This window comes from Elephantulus edwardii, unplaced genomic scaffold (assembly GCF_000299155.1).
Source record: "Elephantulus edwardii isolate Elephantulus edwardi_28Jun2011 unplaced genomic scaffold, EleEdw1.0 scaffold00058, whole genome shotgun sequence".
Taxonomy (NCBI): Eukaryota; Metazoa; Chordata; class Mammalia; order Macroscelidea; family Macroscelididae; genus Elephantulus; species Elephantulus edwardii.
Window position 1 is genome coordinate 10,513,601 of NW_006399808.1, and position 12,304 is coordinate 10,525,904.

Consider the following 12,304-nt stretch of genomic DNA (forward strand, 5'->3'; position numbering starts at 1 on the left):
CAGTTATTAGAGTATGTTTTAACAGTATAATAATTAAAACAGTGAAGTATTGGTGCAAATCAAACCACCGTTAGGGCAAACCATGCCTATATGTGGGAGCAAACAAGATCTAGGGTTGCTGGAAGTTTCTTCAATGGCATTGAACAAAGCACTGAATTACAGAAATAAGTGGAACTTCTTCCTTTCTTCTCAGAGGCAATATATTTATATGCTACTAAGTTTGGAAGATGCACCATCTGTGCAAAGTACCAAGATTTCCTACACAGTGTTTACACACACTCTCTCCTGTCAGTCTTTTGCAAAAAAACCAAACCAAACCAAACCACCTTTCATGTTACAGCCTAACTTCTGAAAGAAACTCACATACTAGAAATTTTTTCTTTGACTATGTCAGTACATACATTGTTGTTGTTGTTAAGTGCCGTCAAGTCGTAGATGACTCACAGTGACCATATGAACAAAAGACCTGAACACTTGTATAACTTTGGTTGTTTCTCCATGTTCATCAAGTTTCTGGAGGCAAGCTATTTTGGAAGTAGATGCCACTCCTGCTTCCAAACTTGTTTTAATCGTGAGGCTCTACGAAACACTGTCCACCTTGGTAACCATTATCTCATTTGGCACATCAGTGTCACAGTGTTTAGTATCACAGGAATCACATACATTACTAACAAAAAACTAGAAATTAGCTGCTTACGGCAAAGGTAGTTCCACTTTCAGCCTTCCTGATTCATTATTCAATTTTCAGAGGCATATGAGATGACTGAAAACATCAGGACTTGGGGCAGGCACACTTTAGTCTTTAAAGTGACATCCCTGTTCTTCTGTACTTACTGTATTGAGATCCTTGGCAGCTCATATGCCAGGTCCTTTACTGCTGCTTCCATGGGTCTTAATTGTAGATCCAAGTAAAACAACTGATCCAGTTGTAAGAACTGTATTCTTGATATTGAGATGTAACGAATACTGAAGAATATAGTGTTTGATGGCCTAGTGGCAAGAAGCCGCACTGCAATCCCAGAGGCGCATGGTTCGAATCCACCAGATGCTCTGCTGGAGAAGGAGGGACAATCTCCTCCTGTACCAGTAAGATCCGATTTGAAGGTACACACACACACAAATAATAAAATAAAAAAAAAAAGAAAAGAATATAGTGTTGTTATCTTGTGTGTTGTCAAGTTGGAACCAATCCATAGCTCACCCTCCAGTGGGTTTTCAGAGGCAGTAAATCACACAGGAGGCTGCCTATCCTTCTCCTGTGGAGCAGCTGGGGGATCCAAACCTTGCAGTTTTGGGACTGCAGTGCAGTCCCTTACCACTTGGCCACCAGAGCTCCCTGAAGACAATAGTATCATCAATAAACTGAGCTTCACGTCTTCATTTTCTGTAGGCAAAGTTGTGTCATCTGTACATCACAAGTTGTTGGTGAGTTATCCTCCAATGCCACATTCTTTTTCCATATAGTCCATCTTCAGATTATTTGTTTAGCATGGAGACTAAATCTCATCTCTCACTGCCAATGAATGGAAACCAACTCATAGCTGATCCTCCAGTGGGATTTTGCAGGCTATATATCAATGGGAAGAGACTGTCTTCTTTCTCCCGGGGAGCCAGGTGGATTTGAACAACCAAAGAGAAGACATCTTTGGGGTTAGCAGCACAATTCCCCACAAACTATGACATTCTAGAGGAGCAAAACTAAGTATTCTGGAATTCCAGTTCTTCTCAATGTTAACTTATTAACCATGAGAGAGATTCAAATCAGAACTACATATTATCTAATTTCTGGAAAAGAGGCACAAATTATTAAAAAACCAAACAAACAGAAAATTGAAAATGCTAGTGAGGCTGTGGGGAGACTTGAACTTTATATACTGCTTATGGAATTTTAAGATGGTATAATCACTGTGGAAAAGGGTATGACGCTTCCTCAAAAATCTAGGAATAAAAATACTATATGATCCTGTGGGTAGGCTGCCCCTCTGGGCCTCTACCCTCTGCAAACCCTGTGGGGCTGCCTGGGGTTTGCAGCCCGCCTGGGGCTTTTCATGCAGGCATTGACGCAGGGAGCTTTGTAGCTACAGGAAGAGACTAAAATCTGTACAAAAATAAAACAGAAACCATGTCTCAAAGACTTGTATTACAGGTGTTCCATCAGTGTGTGCAAACGTGTGTATGTGACATGAGTCTGAAATACCAACTTGGTTCTCAAAAGATCTCTGAACCGTGTGCAGTTACTCAGCCAGGTGGGCCACGACCCCATCATGAGACTACCGGAAGTCACCATATTTTCCCTCGCAACTAACAAGATGTGGCGGTGTGGGGAGAGTGAAGTGTCCCAAATAGATTTAGGCAATGTCAGTCAAAAGACAATGTGGGGTGTTGGGGAAGACAACATGGCACAGAATATTAGTGTTTAGGCTTGGGCCTGCAAGACAATGCATATCAATATGTGAAGAAAGGTTCTCGAATACACGTTGAAGGGAATATACGTTGACTACACCAAGTATACAGATAAGAACAAGGTGCAGAGTCAGGCCACGAGCATCATGACAGATAACATTGTATTTATGAGTGACCAGACCAAGGAGAAGGCCTAGCTTGGACATGTCTTCCTTACCCTGGTGGGACAGTCTCATTTCCAAATCATGTATAGTCTTTTAGGACAGAAATTAAAGTATCCTTTTCCAGAAAAAAAAATTGTACGATCCAGCAACCCTAAATCCTTCTCCTAGGTATCTAGACATCTGCTTGTCTATCAATATATCTATCAATGGATGAATGATTGAAGAAAATGTGATACACATGTGAAGAAAATATGATACCTACACACAGTACTATACAATGATAAAGAAAAATGGAGAGTCTGTAAAATATAGCATGAAAAATCTGGATAGCATTATGTTGAGTGAAATAGATGAAGTGTAAAAGGACAAATATTGTTATGATAATGTTGTTTTTAGGGGCCATCAAGTTGTCTATGAATTATCATGACTCTATGAACAACAGATCTGAACCACATCCCCTATCCTGTACCATTATCATGATCTCCATTAAGGTCATGTCCATTGTTGTAATCACTGTGTCAATCATACTCCTTGAGGGTCTTTATCTCTTTCGCTGACCCTCTGCCTTCCCAAGCATGCCTTTTTTCAAGGACTAGTCATGCATAAAATATGTAAGATAAAGTTTTACCATCTATGCTTCTAAGGAGCACTCAGTTTGCACTTCTTCCAAGACAGACACTTTCTTTGCATAAAAATGTATAAAGAGCAACAATGAATGAATGGAAATCCAAAGTCTCTGTAAATTTTCATTGAAATTAATAATAAAAAAATGGGGAAAAGCATATAGGAAAAGTATTAATACATTTTCCATTAAATATTGTTACCATAAAAAAAACCACCTAAAAAAAAGCCCCCCACGTAAAAATAAGTTTATTCACAGAAAGCATTATTCTTTGATTATTACCAGGGCTGGGGGTTGGGGTAGGTAGGGAGGAAGAATCACTCAACTGTGGACACATGTTAATTCTGGTGAAGAAAAAGGCAGTAGACAACACAGGGTAAGTCAGAGTAATGTGACCAAAGTAAATGAAGACACAAGAATATAGTTCAGTTGTAATAACGGAATATAATAAAGTTCTGTACTAGCAATCTAAAATTTGTGCATGGTTACACAGTTTGATATGTATGCTATATATGTGTGGGAGGGCATATGAGGAGGCATGTGCATATATGGGTATAATTGGCAACATTTATGTATGCACATATTCATATGTACTTCATATATCTCTACTACACATGGGACACAGCTATAGAAAGTTTTTAGACATAAACAAATGCCTCATGCAACTGAGTTATTGGGCTTAAAGAGTAAGGATCATAGTCTTTGGAAACATGTAGGGGTCAATTAGCACAATACAGTTCATAAAGCCAATAATGACCTTTTCCCTTCTAATGATAAAAGACTAGGTTATTTGTGGGATGACTTCAAGGACATATACATGAGGAAAGCAAAAGGTCACTAAAAAGGCAGGAAGGCAAAAAAAGACCAAAATGGATGCCAGAAAACACTGAAACTTGCCATATAATGTAGAGAAGATAAAATACAAAGAAGAAATAACAAAGTAAGAGAGCTGAGCAGAAGATTTCAAAGGACAGGCTGAGAAGAAAATGCAAAGTGTTGTAACAAAATGTGCAAAGACCTAGGATTAGAAAACCAAAAGGGAAAAAAACCCCAAAACACCTATGCTGGTTATTTCTCAACCTGAAAGAGCTGAAGAATAAAATCTGAGCTAAAAAAAAAAAAAATCTGAGCTGCAATTTGCAACAAGGAGTCTATGGGTAAAATACAGAATGATGAAGGAGCATCAAAAAGAACTGGTCAGTGCACAATCACTAGGAGACAACATGAAATCAAGAATGAATGATATTAGCGGAAGAAGTCCAAGTTGCACTGAAGGATCACTCACACACTGAAACAAATTTCCAAGACTAAATTCCAACAGAAGACTACCCATCTTTCTCCCACGGAACTGCTTGCTGGTGGATTCACACCACCAGAGATGAGAAGGCTTTAGGTTAGTAGCGCAACTTCTTATGGCATTGGAGAAACTTAAGGCCTCAGGAATTGATGAAATAGAATTTGAAACGTTACAGCAAACACATGAAGCGTTGGATGTGCTAACTCATTCAGGCCAATGAGATCCACATTTATGTCCATTCAAAAGAAAGGTGAGTCAACAGCCTGAAACTCTTTACCATTAAAAAGACATTGCTTAAGAATGTTCTGCCTAGTGCTAGACAGTGCTAATTGTCTAGACTGCTAAAGAATCCTTTTGTGGGACCAAATGAAACAATAATGCTTTTTGCAACAGCTAAAAAAAAAAAGAATCATTTTGTGAATGTCAGCCAATGAAAATGTTTCTTTTCAAGTTTCTTAATTGTCAATATATACACTCTATAAAAAGTTTCTCTTGCAGGTCAGTGAATTCCCACTAACCACTGCTCAATCTGGGTTGCTTTATTCCTTCAATACATTTATCTTTTCTATTTTTAACAGAAATTCCAGTTTGCTCTTTGACAATATTCAGTGGGTAGAAAATACCAAACATGGTGCTTCTGTGGTTTTCACATTAGCTAGGAATATTCCTAGCTCTAGAACATAAATTGAAATACTAGAAAAATAATGCTCCATGACCTACGAAGACTTGAAAGGGCAATTTGGTTTTCTTCCTGGCTTCCTGCCTAAATTCACTTGTGAATAATTAGTATTTACCCAAATTTTCTTCCATAAGGAATGATGAGCATAATTGATAAATTTATATGCCAGAGAATAGGAAGCATTAGGCTAAAGAAAAAAAAAACACCCAAAACCTCAAACCATTTAGACATTAAAAAAAAAATTGCTAAAACTCACCATCAGAGGGCACAACAGTACTGCAATATACAACTCTCAAATTCTGCCAGGAAGAGAGCCGCTGATGTACCTAAAAAATGAAGGGAAACACATATACGGTCAGGACAACAAGTGTTACATACATAGGCCTGCATATATAATAAGCAATAGCTTTATGATCACCTTCACAAATACTCTTTATTTTTTTAAATTTTATTTTATTATTTTTGTGTGAGTGTACCGTCAAATCAGATCTGACTGGTACAGGAAGAGATTGTCCCTCCTTCCCTAGCAGAGCATCTGGTGGATTTGAACCGTGCACCTCTGGGATTGTAGTTGCAACTCCTTACCACTAGGCCACCAGAGCGCCCCTAACAAATACTCTTTTTAGGAAATTTAGAAATAGAGATAAAATAAAAGTACAGCCTCAAAAACTGCTATTATTAAGTGAGGATGGGCAAGGGGAAAACACAGGGTCACACAATTTGGTGGGTGGAGAGAGGAGTGGGTAAAGAAAATGGGAAAGATCTGGTGGGGATCTGGAAAGACAGGGTAAGTTCAATGATTACTTTTATAAAATACAATGAATGACAATGATTATATGAAACACAATGTGAATGAAGGATAGTGTGAAATAAAATGAATACAAACTTTGTAAAATAAAATTTAAAAAACCCCAAAACTGCTTTTATTCTAAGATAGTAATATAATCTCAAATAATAAATAATAGTAATTCTCATAGACAGCATTTTGGTGTGTTTTCAAGATACAAACAATTCCAGAAAGGAAGGTGAAAATGGCACTACTTTTCATACAATCTGGCACTTTAAGAACGTAATTTAAAAAAAAAAAAAGAATGTCATCAATGTCTCAGGTATAGACTACTGAACAGGTGTATGCTTTGCTATACATACTCTTAACAGTAAACAAAATTTTAAATCATGCTGATCCTTCATCCAGACAAAAGGTTATAAAGCTATTTACATATGAAAATAATATGTTTATTTGCTTATTGACTATCTTGTTAAATGACATTTCGCTTTTACAATGATAGTAAAAAACACACTTTCCAGCTATCACTATGCATTAGTGACATCAGTTCTGAGTAATGAGTGCTGAAGTGTGAGGAAGGGTAGTGTTGACTGCAATGGTTAAGGTTCTGTGTCTATTTGGTTAGGCCACGATTCTCAGTATTTGGCCATTATATGATAATGTAATTTGGCAGTTATGTGTAGTCATCCTTTATTCAGTGTTCTGATAGTCAGATATGTAGGAATGGGAGACTGACATTTATAAAATGTAAATAAGTAATTTAAAACCACTTAAGACTTAATTCACAGTTGATCAGGGTACACTAATGTTTCCTGATGCTGTTATTAAGAATATTTGAATTAATGAGCACAGTGCTTGCTATATCTTTTGGAAGGCCAACAGAAACAAATTATTTTGTTCTTGTCTTTTTTCTAATAAAGCAACAGCAAAAATAAACACAAGGTGGACTCTGCTCAAGATAAAAAAAGACAATGACTCCCCTCCTCTATTTGATTGTTTGAATTTTGTATTCTTAAGATGTCACAAGGAAATTGTAAGCTTTCAATTGAAAAAATATTTGCTGAAAGTTGTAAAAAAATATATTAAGTTAAAAAAAGAAAAATATCTGCACAAATAATCAGCAAATGTATTATTCACATATTTAATAGGCAGAGAGTAACATGAATGCTAAAAAAGTAAATATTCAGAATATACAGAAACCGTAAGAGAAAGAACGGGTCAGTATCTAGGTAATAATCTAACTTTCAAACAAGATAACCCAGTGCTCACACTACCTCTTGAAAAGGAAAGTTTATGCTTTTGGTGTGAGAGTCCACATCTTTAAACAAACAACTTGGGAGCCTCTATGAAAAGCAGGAGTTTTACCTAAAGCAAAGGAAAGCACAGCATTTATCTTGGTATTACAGTCATTTCCCTTCTCTCTTAACCCCACAAGAAGAAAAATGCTGGCTTCATCAATGTAGAATCAGAACACAAAAATAGTGTTATCTTTTCTCTAAGTCCTACAATTCAAATTAATTAAAAAATGTAAAACTTATGTGTTTATAAAAAGACATTTCATGTCCTCAAGGAAAATATTAACTTAAGGTCAAAACTTACTTTCCAATCCTTTACTATCTATTATAAATTACACAACTTCTCTACGTTCACCTTTCATGGCTCAGAAAAACAAACTCAGCCATTTATTCTTGCCAGCAACTTGACAAGACTGTTAAGCCTACATAACTGTCAATACCATCAAAATACGCACAGCCAGTTAGACATCATCAGACAAAAAGGAAGAGAGAAAGCTTTTATTATAACCTTACTTTCCTTAAAAGTTTTGTCCTAATTTCATTAAGAAATAAGTATCTATTCACTATATCAAGTTATACTATATTAAGTACACCAAAGTATATATTTTTCCTATATCAAACTCTATGGAGCTCTAGTGACATGGTTCACTAGGAGTTGGCTGCTAACTCAAAGGAGTTCAAACTCTGCAGTTTGAATCCACAAATGACTCCACGGGAGTGAGGTGAGCAATTACCTCCAAAAACCTGCTGGAGGGTCAACAATGAGGTCGCTCTGACTCACAGGCATTGAGTTTTGAGTCTGATATCCAATTATATTATACTATGGTGTAATAAAGCAACAACTTCAGATGGAGTAACTCTATTTTTATATTTGTTCAAAGCTAAATATTGTTAGATCCTTTAGAGCAGGTGTAGCTCTATCTAATTCTATCTATCCCTTTGTTCAATTTCCTTGGAGTGTTTATGGGTCCTTTTAATACATGTTCTAAAAGCTTCTTTCGGAAGACCAAAATACAGCTGACATCTGGACAACCTGAGTTTGAACTATGTGCGTACACTTTTATGTGAGTTTTTTTCTGTGCTGCTATTGCAAGAAACTCAAGTATTTTAAGTTTCCACTTAAAGCACCCTGTGGTGCTAATCTCAATTCTCTCTCTGGCAAATGCAGAGTATCAAGTGTCAAGTACATGCAGATTCTTCCATGTGGGAGGCTGATGCCCCTAACTCCCACCTTACTGCACTTACTTTACACAATTTTACCAAACAAAGTTATCTACAAAATCCAGTGCTCAGAAGCACACTGTTGAGCCAGAACAGACTCAAAGCTGATCCTCCAGTGGGTTTTCAGGGGCAGTAAATCACATGAGAGATAATGACTGTCCATCTTCTTCTGTGGAGCAGCTGCTGGATTTGAGCCATGTGCCAGTGGGCTGGATGGGCAATTTCCTCCTGTGTGATTTACAGCCTCTGAAAACCCATAGGATGGTCAGCTATGATTCAGTTCTGACTCAAAGGCACATAACAACAACTAGCAGAATTGACTATCTCATAGACTGATTTAAAGATAAGTGATGACATGTGGCATCTGAACGCCTACCAATATGCAAGATAATCAGAAATACAAATGTCTTCTGTATTTTTAAGGATTGACTTATTATTAAGAATTTTCATATTTACTGCATTTTAAAGTTATCTTTAAACAAAAAAATACTATACTATATAAGGACCATGTCAAAGGGACAAACTAAGATTTTGAAAGAGAATTTCTGGAGCTAGCAACACAGAAAACATTTGAAGGGCATATTTTATTCTTCTTTTAATAATGCACAAAGGGAACATGGTTTCTAATATAGTTTAAGTGAAAAGAATATTCAGACTTTGTATGTTAAGTTATGCATTGTAGTTTAATATTAGAAAATTATTTCCCCCTTGAATATATTATTAATAATATTTACCACACTTAATTGTAACCTAGGCCAATATTTTTCCCTACTGGAATGCATGCTTAATAGAATTAATGATTCAATTTATATACATTGGTTGCCAAGCAGGACCTTTTTTACTATCTTTCAATATAAATATTCCAGTTAGTATATCCAAGTTATTAGCACATTTATTTAAAAATTAGTAATACCTGTCTACCAAATTCACAGTGCTTTGTGAGGACTTATTAAGATAATGTATATAAAAGTAGACAAGGCAAGACCTTACTCATAGAGGCCTTAATTACTGATGATTTAGCTATGGATTAAAATAATCAGACCTCAAATCCAAGCTGTAACTAACTATAATCTTATCTTATCAATGAATATATTACAAATTGATGAAATATCATTTCTTTGCTATTAATGAATAAGAATATTTATCTAATTACTAGTCTTTGCAATTGCTTGCTATGCCTCAGAGAACTGGTCAATGACTAGGGCTGATAAAGAATTGATGCCTTTGAGCAATGGTCTGGTAAAGAGTGTTGAATATACCATGGACTGCTAGGAGAACAAACAGGTTCATCCAAGAGAGGGAGAAATCAGGCTGCTCCTTGGCGGCAATGATTCTGAAACTTTGACATACTTGGACATGTGACAAGGAGGGATCAGTCCTTGGAGACAAACATGCTTGGGTGGAGGGACAGTGCAAGAGAAGAAGACCCTCAATGAGATGGATTGATTCAGTCACTGGGGTAATGAGGGTAGGTGTGTCAGAGACAAGAAGGTTGGAACAGGATAAAGCAGGGATTAGGGACGTTGAACATAGTGTCGCTATAAGTCATAGTGACTTGGTGGCACATAACAATTACTGGTAACAAGAAATTATCATTAAAGGAAAATTTCTTCTTATATTAGGTTTAGAAATTAATAACAATGTTATAAAGTTAGAAAAATTAATAAGTCTGTCATATAAATGATATCTGATGGTACAATGGTTAAACAATTCTGAAAGGTTGGAGTTAGAATCCAACAGCGATTCAGTGGGAGAATGATGTGATTAACAGGCTGCTTATTTTTGTTAACAGTCCCCCTGCCCCGCTTCTCTGAATATTTTACTGTGTTTTGGATGAAAAGCATATTAGTTTTCCATTCAGCAATTTATACACTTTAAAAAAAATTCATCATTGCACATTTTTTCCTCCCTTCCCCTCCCCAGCCCATCTGCAATGCAGACCCTTGTTCCAGATTGCTGTAACACAGATATCTAATCATATATTCATTTCGGACAGTTGTTCCCCTCATCTGTTCTACTGCAGTGTTCATTATCTATCCACTATTTTCCCATTCTCTCCCCAACTTCTCCCATGTCTGTCCTATTTTATAACAGTGGTGTTATGCAGTATTTGTCCTTTTGTGACTGAGGTATTTCACTTAGCATAATGTCCTCCAGGCTCCTCTATGTTGTGTAATGTTTTATAAGTTCACTGTTTTTCAATTCTGTGTAATATTCCACTGTGGGATATACCATAGTTTTTCATTCCATTTGTTTGTTGATGGCCACGTGGGTTGTTTCCATCCCTTTGCTATTGTGAATAACACAGCAGTAATAAACATGGGTGTTTCAGTCTGCTTATGTAAAGACTACAGCCTTGGAAACCTCCTCTATCAGTTCTACTCTGTCCTAAAAAACTGATAGCAACAAGTGTGCTTTGTTGTTTTAGGATAAATTAATAAATAATGTTATTTTTTTAGAGAATTTATGAGGATGGTGCTGGATACGACAGGGTGTAGGTCTGTTGTTCACTGGGTCTCTACACGTAGTATTCAACTTGATGGCAGCTAACATTGGGGTTAGTGGTTAGGAGTTGCACTGCTACCCCAAAGGCCGGTGGATCAAATCCACCAGCTGCTCCTTGGGAGGAAGCGGGCAATCTCCTCTCCTGTGATTTGCAACCACTGAAAACCCTCTAGAGGGTCAGTTACACATTGGTTCTGACTGAAAGACAATGAAGTAGAATTTATTATTATTAATTTTGAGCCTTCTGAAAGGTTCCCTGTTGTTGTTGCTTAGTGCCACTGAGTTAAGTAAGACTCATATATCCATTCTATGAACAATACATATTAAATTTATCCTATCCTGTGCCATAGGCATCAATTCTAATACCTTTAAGCCCATTACTGCAGTCATGGTGGCAATCCATCTGTTTGAGGGTCTTTCTCACCTTCAGTGACCCTTTCCGAGCATGTTGCCCCTCTCCAAGAAATAGCTCATTCTAACAATATACCAAAGTGTGTGAGATGAAATTTCATTACCCTTGCAGTCAAAGCTACACTTTCTCCAAAACATATCTTTTTTACTCTTTTTTTGCAGCCCATGGGATATTCAGTATTCTTCTCTAAGACCACAACTTTAAGGCATCAACTCCTCTGTCATTCTTATTCACTGTCCAGCTTTCAGATGCATAGCAAGTGACTGAAAGACCATGGCCTAATCAGGTAGGTGCACCTTAATCTTTAAATTTATATCATCACTCCTTAGTATTCTGGAGAGGTCCTTGACAGTACACATTGCCAATGCAACACGTCTTTTGATTTCTTAGCTGCTAGTACCAAAGTTGTTTATTGTGGATCCAAGACAGAAGAAATTGTTGACAATTTCAACCTTCACCCCATCTAGCATGATGTTGCCTACTGGTCCAGTGGTGGGAATATTTGTTTTCTTGATGTTGGCATGTAACCCATAGTGACAGCTGTAATCTTTGATCTTCTGCAGCAAACACTTCAAGTTCTCATCACTGCTCTTGATACTGCATTCTTCTTCATAGAGTCCAACTTCTCAAATGATTTGCTCAACATGCAGATTAAATAGGTATGGAGAAATGATACTGTCCAGATACACACTTTTCTCAACTCTAAACCATGCAGTATTCCCTTACTTTGTTTGGATAACAGCTTCTTGGTCTAGGTATAAGATTCATATGAACAATTAAGTTTTCTGGTATTCCCACTTTTTCTCAATGATATTTCTAACTGTTATGATCCATACAGTCAAAAGCCTTTGTAAAGTCCATAAAACACAGGCATTCTTCTGGTATTCTCTTCTTTCAACAAGATTCTTCTGGCATCAGC

The 12,304-nt window shown here is 36.9% G+C and overlaps 1 protein-coding gene across 1 annotated transcript in view; it reads right to left on the minus strand.

Moving 5' to 3' along the window:
* Positions 1-12,304, minus strand: part of MCU (mitochondrial calcium uniporter) — a 248,268-nt gene that overhangs the window by 60,418 nt on the left and 175,546 nt on the right. Inside the window, exon 2 of the mRNA XM_006887550.1 lies at positions 5,422-5,491. Coding sequence (XP_006887612.1) covers positions 5,422-5,491 — 70 coding nt within the window. The remainder of the gene's footprint in view (positions 1-5,421; positions 5,492-12,304) is intronic.